The sequence below is a fragment of the Wasmannia auropunctata genome, unplaced genomic scaffold (assembly GCF_000956235.1).
Source record: "Wasmannia auropunctata unplaced genomic scaffold, wasmannia.A_1.0 LD336103.1, whole genome shotgun sequence".
Classification (NCBI taxonomy): Eukaryota; Metazoa; Arthropoda; class Insecta; order Hymenoptera; family Formicidae; genus Wasmannia; species Wasmannia auropunctata.
In genome coordinates this window covers 1,007,270-1,018,713 of record NW_012026787.1, presented here as the reverse complement: position 1 = coordinate 1,018,713, position 11,444 = coordinate 1,007,270, and the positions used below count along the sequence as shown (strand labels likewise).

Sequence of the window (11,444 nt, the reverse complement as noted above, 5' to 3'; positions counted from 1 at the left end):
TTACCAATTTTCTTCCTAAATGGTATGTTCATTCGCAATGACATTTTCTTTTAATTATATAAAATTCAACCAACATTTATGTACAATCACATACACACATTTGACCGTTACCATAATTAACTCTTAATTGTGATATTTTTTGAGCGTTTTATTTAATTAAATCAGTTTTATTTTAAATCCGGTTATGAAACTAATATTTTATTTCTATCTGACACTCAATCAAATTTGTACTTTTTATTTTTAAGAATATATTATAATTTTAAGTTAAACACTCTATTTCTTTAAAAGGATCTCACCCTCGTTCATCGCCTGCCTACGTAAGAAACGCGCTTGGTCCGATCCCAGGTCATAGGGATTAAGTTCCTTGACCCAAAACAGGACCGACGATCGCACTGGTTCATAAAAATGAAGTAATACGATAGCTTCTCAGAGCGTTGACTCGTTTTTCGAACCCTTGCAAAAGCGCCTTCGACTCGCATCGCGCACCTGTGTGCGTACCTGCGAGACGACTTATCTAGTTGTGTTCTTCCTTATATTCTTGTGTTCTTCTTTATGTAGTCTGGGAGGCAGTGAACATTTTTTTTACATTATTTGATCAAAGCTGAAATTTTGCATCCCAGTGACAACTTTATGAAAAATGAATCCTGTCTGCCGATCAAGTGCGGGTGCGTTGAGCGCGGGTGTCAGGTCAAAGTTGTCGAAAAAACCAATGCATTGACATATTATGTCAAAGCTGAAATTTGGTACACTGATAGTTTACTTTATGAACAAAAAAATTGTCTGCTAGTCCTTTAACGGTGCTAACGCCTTGGCAGACAAACGTAAAGGCAATAAATCAACATAGCACTATATCCGCTTCAACGCGAAATTCGAATTAAATAACATATTAGATAATTTCATCTTTATCTTTGTCAAAACTTGCTTCTTGAAAGATCTCATCATTTAAATCATATTTTTGGTAATCGTCAAAATCATCGCGTCATCTTCATCATTATCACTATTATAATATTTGCTATTACGTTGCATTTTTTCGTTTGTGTCAGCTTCTATAAAAAACATATATAACAATTATTTACTATATAAATATGTGCTAGATTAATAGTGTACAAAAAAAATATAAATATTGTTTGCCTATAGTGTGATTGTCATCAGATTAATATAATAAAAAAATTAAAGCATAATTGTGTAAATGTAAAACGTGTGTAAAAAGTTTTAAATAATTTATTCTTTATCATTGTGAAAACTAGCATCTTGAATGTCCTCATCATCTAAATCATATTTTTGGTAATCGTCAAAATCATCATCTCCATCATCATCACCATTATAATAATCGCCATCATATATGTTGCATTTCTTCGTTTGTGTCGGCTACTACAAAAAAAGATATATAACAATTATTTACTACATAAAGATATTTTAGATTAATAATGTTAAGAATAAAAATATTGATTACCTAGATCGTGTTCGTCATCAGGCTGGATCACAACGTCTTGCTGCAAAATGTTGGTAATTGCTCGCTATTGAATCAAAAACATTCATATTTATTATCTATTTCCTGCCAGCCATGTTCAATTAGCTGTAAATCGGTCGGACATTTTAAATTAGCGTTCCCCAAATACTAGTGACGTAACTCTTAATAATTGTTGATATAACTCTGACTTTTAAGGTGGTAAAGACGAGGCATTGTAAATTTTGCATTTTTTACGAAATATTTGTTTACGTTTTCAGCTTTAAACATGTTTGTAAATATTTCAAATCTAGCCATATTGACGTGATTAATTTTTTTTATGTTGTACATTCGGCAGACAAATTCTTCTAATACTTCAAATATTTCTGCAAAATTCGATATATTTATATCTCCAAGATCTTTGAAAGCTTTTTGAAATTTTTTTTGCTACAACGTAATAAAGGATTTCACGTATTCACAAGCTGTAACTACAATCCGGCATTTTTTAAAAAAGGAAAAACCACTCACTTTATTACATAGCGACGAAAAATTTTAAAAAGCTTTTAAAGATCTTGGAGATATAAATATATCAAATTTTGCAGAAATATTTGAAGTATTAGAAGAATTTGTCTGCTAAATGTACAACATAAAAAAAATTAATGACATCAATATGGCTAGATTTGAAATATTTACAAACACGTTTAAAGCTGAAAATTGTGCTTTAATTTTTATATTATTATTAACCTAATGACGAACATTACAGTTCTAGGTAAACAATATTTATATTTTTTTTGTACACTATTAATCTAGCATATATTTATATAGTAAATAATTGTTGTATATAGGTTTTTTTATAGAAGCTGACAAACGAAAAAATGCAATGTAATAGCAAATATTATGATAGTAATGATGAAGATGACGCGATGATTTTGACGATTACCAAAAATATGATTTAAATGATGAGATCCTTCAAGATACAAGTTTTGACAAAGATAAAAATTAAATTATCTAATATGTTATTTAATTCGAATTTCGCGTTGGAACAGAGTATAATGCTATGTTGATTGCCTTCACGTTTGTCTACCAAGGCGTTAGCACCGTTAGAAGGCTGGCAGACAATTTTTTTGTTATTGTTCATAAAGTAAACTATCAGTGTATCAAAGTTCAGCTTTAATATTATGTCAGCGCATTGGTTTTTTTGACGACTTTGACTCAACGCACCCACACTTGATCGGCAGACAGGGTCCATTTTACATTTCATAAAGTTGTCAACTGGTATACAAAATTTCAGCTTTGATCAAATGACGTAAAAAAATGTTCACTGCCTCCCGGACTAATATCTCTTTCACCTCGAATCCCATCTCATTCTCACACGGAACTCATTCTCTTTCTTAAGAAATCAAATTATATTCCGAGGTTTGGACGTAACAATATATTTAAAAAAATAGTGAAAATCATATAAAATTCGTCGAAATACTGTGTTATCCTATGATTAACATGATTTTCAGGATAAATTTTAAAATAAAATTCTCCGTGTGTACTGATTACGATAGAATGTTCGGCCATGTCAATTCGACAGCCGTACAATACGGCTTGGCCTTGCACTTTGACTAGGAGATCGGCTAGTGTTTCATTCGCCTTAGTCTCCTTCCAACCACGCTAGTGATCAGTTGCAAGAAGAAAGAAAGAGGAAAAAAATGCGTCCTAATCTGGTGGATGTCGCGGCTCTTTTCGCGGATGAGAGGCCGATTGGCGAGTTGGCGGAACCGATCGTAAGGGATTTCTTTCGCGGGGCTCACATGATGCCGGTTGAGGCTGAGTCCTCAGACGAATCCGAGGGTGAGGCATGGGGCATCCAGCGAATCGAGCCCGAAGTAGGCCCCTTGGGATTTCTGACCAAACTTGATAATCCGCCCAGGCCCGAAACCCCCGACTATTGGTACGGACCGGACGATGCGTACGCCCGCCCCGTGACCCTGCCGGCTGGCCTGCTGGAGGAGCTATTTGCAGACTGCGATAGCTTTGAGTGCGCGGATGAACCGGACGATGAGAAAGACCGGCGTTTTTGGGAGTCAGTCCAGGCGGGGACCTACATGGAGGAGGCCGAGTCCGAGGACTCGCCGGAAACTCCCTCCGAGACCGATATGGCCTACAATAGACTGTTGCTGGAGTACGACACCGAGGGCTTAGACCAATAACGTAAGTATCTTTATCTTCGCTTTGTAATGCTTCCTTACCCTTTTATTTTATTGTAACTATTTTATTATAGAAACATGTCTAATGTTTTTCTTTTCCTCTTTTTTTTATTTTACAGATCGCTCGGGAGGATATCTCTCTTGCTGCAGCATCCGGGAAGGGTCATAAAAATCTATACATTATTTCTATAAATAAATATCTGTGTATACCTATATATAAAATTGTTGTATTTTAATTTTATTTCTGTATTACAATATTATTTCCTAAGACATGTATATATATATATATATATATATATAATATTTTATAATTTATATATATAAATATTTTTAATATTTTTTATAATTTATATTTTATTAAAATTTTTTTTGTATGTATGTATCGTTATTGCGGCTTCTAATTATATTAATTATAACATATATATGTAGGATGTTAAATGGATATTACATAGGATGGGTATCGACGTCTTATAATACGGATTGAGAGAAAAAAAATTTTAATACTATAAAGATACAACTCGCAGGGTTCGGAAATGATACTCGCTCGACATCTCTCGAGAACTCTCTCACATTTTAGCTCTTAAAAAACTAACTTGCTCGGATCCTCTTACATACAACGGTTGTAAAATTAAAGGACTGTTTGGAAAAGTGGAAATCTACGCTCAGGCAATCGCGTATATTGTCCCACATATATTATCTTCTTTTAAATTATCGACCTATCCTCGCATATTTTTTACTTACGCTTGCTTTAAGTCGAAACAATATTTTACATTATAATATTCGTACGTCTTTAATTGTTTTTATTGTATTTAGTTCTCTATAAATAATTTTAATCGCGTGTATACAGATACGATATTTCGCTTAATTTGAATTTCATAGTTTACACCGGAGACTTTTTCTTATACGACGCGATACGGGCCCACCCAGGGTGCCTCTAATTTTTTTGAACGTCCCCGTCGTAACGTCGTGTAGTAGTACTAAGATTCCTACTTTAAACGTACGGATTTAATTGTCTGATCGGCATAGTCCTTCGCTTTTGTTTTCGCCTCCTTCACGTATTGTTTCGCAACTTGATGCGTTGCCCGTAGTCGTTCCCTAAGCTCGTGTGTGTAGTCGTCATACGAGTACCATGGCTTCGGAGGTAGCGTCGCTTGATACCCGTATACTAATTCAAACGGAGTATACGAGATAGCTGTATACGGTGTCGTGTTATACGTAAACATCGCGTACGGGATCCATTCGTCCCAATTTGTTTGATCCTCATTTATGTAACGACAGAGATACTCCGCGAAAGTTCTGTGCGATCTAGCTCTAACGCACCATTACCCTTTGAATGATAAGCCGCAGTCTGGATCTTGTTTACTTTTAATAGCTTACAAACGTATTTGAATATTTCGCTTAGAAAATTTGTTCCTTGATCGATTAATTAGTTTTTAGCATGTCATACTCACAAATTATTTTAGTAGCAAATTCCTTGGCTACCTCCTGATTCGGAATCGGAATGGCTTTGTTAAATTTAATCAAGTTGTTGAAAGGTGAGCAGTTATTTGTATTTTATTTCTTCTGCTAAGTTTATTCTTTTGGCAGAATTCACATTTTGCAATGTAATCCTCTACATCCCTGGTGATAGATTAGTCGTGTCACCCCCTGATGTCCCCCCAGTGGAGCGTCGTGATACTTGTGTAGAATCTACTTCTTATCATCTTTGCTATACTCGCGCTCTCCGTTCATACCACCTATATGACTAATTATAGCGTCGTTGACCGGTATCAGATTTCGGCTGAACCATCGGCATTTGTGTTACCTTTACCTGCGCGATGAATTTTATTTTATAATCGTATTCTTCTAATTTGAATCTCTATCTTATCAGTCGCGATCCAGGATCATTTACGCTAAATAACCAAATCAGCGGTTTGTAATCTGTTTAAATTTAGTACTCTATAGATATGGACGAAAATATTTTATGGCCCATACTATTGCTAGCAACCCCTTTTCAGTCGTATTGTAATTTTGTTCGGTCTTATTTAAAATTCTGCTAGCGTAAGCAATCGGTCGGTCTTGCCCTAAGGTTTTTTGTGACAGCACGGCTCCGATGGCGTAATCTGATGCGTCGATAGTGAACGTGAACTGCTGCGAAAAATCCGGGTAATTCAAAATCGAAGTTTTCTATTTTGTGGTAATATTCGGCTAAACCTAAGAAAGACAATATATCCTTAACTTTTTTAGGTACTAGAAATTCTTTCACGGCTCTAAGCTTCTCGGGGTCGGTCTTTATTCCTCCCTCCATAATTATATGCCCCAAATATGTAACCTCCTTACGTAAAAATTTGCATTTAATAGGCTGCAATTTTAGATTATTTTTACGCAGTCAATTTACTTAATACTTCTACTAGTCAACGGTTATGCTCCTGTAAACTGGGACCGTATATAACAATATCGTCCAAATAAACAAGACATCTGATACTCTGAATTCCTGCGAGCACTGAGTTCATTAACCATTGAAACGTAGCCGGTGCGTTCAGCTTTAACCCAAACAGCATTCGGTTGAACTCGTAATGTTCATACGGCGTTGAAAATGCTGTCTTGCATTTATCGCTCATCGCTATCTGGTAACTTGAAGCGAGTTTGAGCGTCGAAAAATACTTCGCGCTTCCCAGCTAATCAAGTATATCAGTGGCGTTAGGTAGCGGGAATGAATCTCCTGGTCAGATCATTTAACTTTCGGAAATCCACTACGTGTTTCGGTATTCCAGATGCGTCAGTTTTTTTTAGGAACCACTAAGATCGGTGCGTTCCACGAATTGGTACTAGGGCGTATAATTCCTTCCGCTATTCCTACATCTTTTCTACTTACCGGTTCACTTCCGCCCGATATGCTTTTCCGGTAAGCGGTAAGGTCGGATATTGACGCGCGCTGTCTACGCGTGTAGCTATCTCGTGGTGTACCGTGGTAGTACAGCTTAACGTATCATTATTTAGATGGAATACGTCACTATAATCATCGCATATTGATATTAATGCTTTCTTTTCCTCTTCGTTGAAATGTTCCACGCGCAATTGCTTATACGTATGTAGGCGTTCCGCGCGCGGCCTCGGCGTCGCGTTATCTGTTTCGTGTAACATGAGTACGTTTCTCACTCGACCCGCCAGCAACGTCTCCAATGGTGAGAATCGGCATATTAATTTTCACGGCTTTTTCTGTCGTGTTTTTATACTTATAGGACATGTATAGTCTTCGGGAATGACCATGCAGTTTCCAATAAATACTTCGGGTCCTACTTCCTCTGACTTAATTATGCCAATTTGGTTCCTTGATCGGTAGCAGCTCTTATTATTGTTTCGCTGCGCGAAGTCAATGTTATTGGTCGATACACGGAAAGAACAATTTTACTGAATTCAGATCTAAAAATAATTTTTGTTCAATAATCAAAATAATTTTGTGCAAAAGTCAAAGTAATTGCTAGAATATCAAAACGTTTTATAGCAATGCTTATCAGCTTTAAAATTCCAACAAATATTTTGATAATTCAACAAAAAATTATTTTCTAATCTGTTTTTAACAAAATTTTTAGATTTTTCAATAAAATCATTGTTTCCGTGTAGGGATGTAACTTGAACACTTTATTACCTATTCGTACCATCTTCCGTCCATGGTCACACTTAGCTCGTTGTCGTTGTAAGAAATCGATTCCCAATATTCCCTTGTAATCTATAAGAAAATCATCTGAAACAACATACATAGTGTGCCAAATTTCTTGATCTCCGATTTGCACTATTGCTCTAAATTTTTCAATCGTATGTTTTTTGTGGCCTGTTACTCCGGTGAGAGCCATTTTTTCCTCCTTTATTTTAGTACTATTTTTCAGATTTCCAAATTTCACCAATGTTACTGTTGCGTTTGAATTTAATAAGAAATTGAGTTTTCCTTTTCTCGTTTCTCAAATTGGCAATGTGATAAGTTCTAGGCCAGTGCTAATACATGGTTTCGTCAGCACTTGTGTAACTTGATGCGCTCGTCCGACGCGTGCATATTATTCTTCGCGTTCTCTTCATTCTCGCTTTCGGTGAATAAAGACTCTTCGTCTCCACTCGGACTTTGCTCTACTGTTTTAATGGCAATATCCTACTTGCTTCTTTTTTCCATTGTTATCACGTATCGGGGGGTGCGTTTGTTCTCTTTTTGGTTTTCTGTTTAGCGACCAACATTCCTGCCGTAAATGCCCAGTTTCTTGCAATGCGTGCAATACTTCTCTTTGCTATTCACTCCGGCTGGTTTCTTATCCGGTTTCGGCAGTAAAAAACGCTGACTAAAATGGCTAGACCGACATTCGACCGAAATGCCCTGGTTTTCTGCATTTATTACATTGCAGCTTAGCATTACGAAACTCGAATTTTTTATTGGCATAGGCCTTAGCAAGACTTCGTGCATCGGCCCTGGCTTTTTCTTCCGCGTTAGCCCCGTCTATAGCTTCCTCTAAAGTACGGAAACGCTGCGAGCGCACTAGCATTTGAATATCTTCCCTCAAATTGAGTTGGAAGTTTTCGTTCTAATGCCTGTATCTGCGTATGCTGATAAATTGCTTGTTGCTGCTCGAGAGTGTGGTTCCGACCTTCTTCCATGCTCTCATAAAGATCCCTGGCGAGATCTTCCACCCTATGCCCAAAATCATCCGCGCTTTCTCCCGGCTTTTGCGTAAACAAATTAAATTCTCGTTGTAAGTTAGTGACGCTTCGTTGACACAGATATTTTGCTTCCATGTCACGTTTGAATTGTGCGTAATCGCGAATGATGCGGAAGTCTTTACGGACTTTCCCTTTTAATTTAGTACAGATTATTGCTTCTAAAAACGAATTCTCGTCCACCGGATGAATATTTTTCATCACGTATGAAGCGGTTTCTAAAAATTTGTGTATGCAATCTCGCGAGCTACCGTCGATCTCCGGAATTAACTTTCGCGCCTCGTTCATGCTTATAAAACTGTGATTCCGTCCCGGTTGGTTACGAATATCTTCTTGAGATCTTGACATATTTAACGCGAAACTACTGTGATTTCATTCCGATTGGTTACGGATGTCGTCGTGAGGTTTTGATATATTTAACGCAAAACTACTGTCGTGTGTTTCACGACGTCGGTCGCGGTGGTTCATCATGATTTCATCTGAATTCGCATTTCACGCATTTCTTTCATCAATTCTACCAAATTGTTTGTGTCATTGGCAGGGTTGATTCGTGCGAGTTGCCCGTGCATTGTCTTGTCTATTTGTTGGCTCGCGCAAATTTACAACGTCGTCACAGTTGAGCGAATTGTCTATGTCGTCACTGAAGGTGACGCGGCGATTTGCTCGAGCGTTTTCGGGTCTCTCAGTTAATTCAATTAAACGTAATCCGCCTTCTGCCCCAGGATTGTCCAAATCCCGCGGTGCTTAAGAAATATGCGGCATTGTTGCTGGTCCAGATACGTTATTCTCTTGTATAGTATATGAAAACCGAAGTCTACGCCTCTGTCTCGTCTGTTCGTCCGACTCGGTGTCAAAGTCGCCTTCGACGTTTATACCGAGTAAGCTAAAGTCGTTCGCGACGATTGGAAATTCGCGTTCGCGAGTTACGTGTGTGGATGATGAGTCTGTTTCGCTCTCGATAGGAAAATTTAATATCCTACGCACGCTATTTCGAATGTCCGGTAACGCTTTCGCGGCACTGTTTAATTCGGGTACGGTACTGATAAATTTTACACGGTTCCGAAACGGCCACGTACGCTCTGGTGACGTGCAACATTGGAGTTGTCGATCGCTTGACATTCGTTAATAAGACTTTTCGAACTTATATTACGGCGCTCGCTCGCATGATGGCTTGCTTCGCTGGCTCGGCTGGTCCTTATCGGCGCTCGGCTCAGATTACGGCAGCGGCGGCGGCCTTCAGCTCTGCGATGCGGCGTCGGTGTTGTCGGTAATTAGGTCTGTGGCACCTTTACAGCTGCTGCGGCGTTGATTGACCACTCGTGGATTTGACGTTCTGGATTCCTCCTCCGAGATGAGTTTATGCGACGCGGGAGTTCGTGCAATTTCTTGATTGCGCATCTTATTTCCATTTATTTGCACCATTTTGCAATGGCGGCTTTTAGTGTGCTTCTGCTTGGCGTGTTACGGCGAGTCAGCGTCAGTATATATGTTGCGCTGACTGGTACTTGTCTACGGTCGTACCGAATAGACAAGGTTGAGATTTTTCTGTGTACACTTACAGAATTTTCTCTTTCTACTGTCGGCTCGGTGAATCTCTTCCCTGGGATCGCTTCCTGCAGATCCCTGATCTTCTACTAACTGCTTCAGAGATCCCACTTCTAACACCAATATTACACCTTGGTAGGGTGTAACGGAGGAGAATCGTGGTGATAGGTTGTTGGAATAATTCACACAGTCAAACTGTTTCACTGAACAACTTTATTTAAGATCTAATCACACAACTTATGCACCCGCGTAATACGCGCACCGACAGCGTAACATTCTAAGTAACAATGTAATTATGAACTCCGCAGTGATCCGCTGGACGACGGATTTTATCCCGTCTCAAGTGGGTCTGTACTGCTCAGCAGTTGCAATTATTGCCTAATTGCAACGCATATTTTTGGGAAAACGCACGCATTGGGACTGCCGAAGTCCTGCAGTCCTCAATTATTCTAGGTTGCTGTTGCAAGATTAGATTACAATAGCGGCCTGCTTATCTCCCTAGTAAAAAAGAACTAGTGCAGTAAAAACACTACTGAAATGTAGTAGTATCACTGCTAATAGCAGCCACTACTACATTTCAGTAGTATTATCACTGCACTAGTACTTTTTTAGGAGGGCTCTAAGTGTTACATGTAAGTAGCGCACAGGGGGACTTACAACACATTATTTGCTAGTATTTCTTATTGAAAATCACATTTATTATGGATCTTGCCTTGTAACTAATCTCATATTATCCCAAATAAATTAGAAAAATTATATTCAAATATTAAAAAAGCTTTTTGACTTGTCATTACTTGTCCCAGGAGCTACTTTTTCTTTTAAAACTTTACTGAGAGAAATAAAATTAATATACAAGCATAAGAATTATATAAAATTAGAAGAAAAAGGTACCGTATAACATAGAATAGGTTAGATCTCATTCAGCAATTAAGAATATATAACTTCAAATATCAAAAAAGATCCAGGTTTTATCTTATTTCACAAATGCAAAATTTTAAACTTCTCTAGCTATATTTGGCTTTTTGACTTTTTTCGGTTTTTCCAGAAGATGATTAGATGCTTGAGAAATGTCTTTCTACATTAACGAGTAGTGATAAAATACACGCGAGAAAGAAGAGAAATTTAAAGTGACATTTGCCCTCTGTCACTATTTTCCTCCTCCTTCCCTTACATGTTAATTTAAACGTAATAAATATAAAAATTTATGATTTATTATATATTATTTTACGTAATAATTTGAACAAACTGGAGACCTATTTTCGATTTACATCTCATTACAAAGATCATGATCTTACACAGAAAGAACAATTTTGCTGAATTCAGATCTGAAAATAATTTTTGTTCAATAATCAAAATAATTTTGTGCGAAAGTCAAAGTGATTACTAAAATATCAAAATGTTTTATAGCGATTCTTATCAGCTTTAACATTCCAACAAATTATTTTGATGATTCAACAAAAAATTATTTTCAGATCTGTATTTAGCACAATTTTTCGACCTTTCAATAAAATCGTTCTTTCCGTGTATGTATCATTTCGAACTAGAAAACATGTAATTAATAATAAGTGTATTCACGA

The 11,444-nt window shown here is 37.4% G+C and overlaps 1 protein-coding gene across 1 annotated transcript; it reads right to left on the bottom strand.

The window, feature by feature from the left end:
- Positions 1–4,628: 4,628 nt before the first annotated feature.
- LOC105457834 lies at positions 4,629–8,071 on the bottom strand. The gene is made up of 4 exons (XM_011702733.1): positions 7,847–8,071; positions 7,281–7,351; positions 6,497–6,634; positions 4,629–4,953 (listed from the first exon to the last, which is right to left on the bottom strand). The coding sequence occupies exons 1-4, from the start codon at positions 8,069–8,071 to the stop codon at positions 4,629–4,631; spliced, it is 759 nt and encodes a 252-aa protein (XP_011701035.1).
- Positions 8,072–11,444: the final 3,373 nt, after the last annotated feature.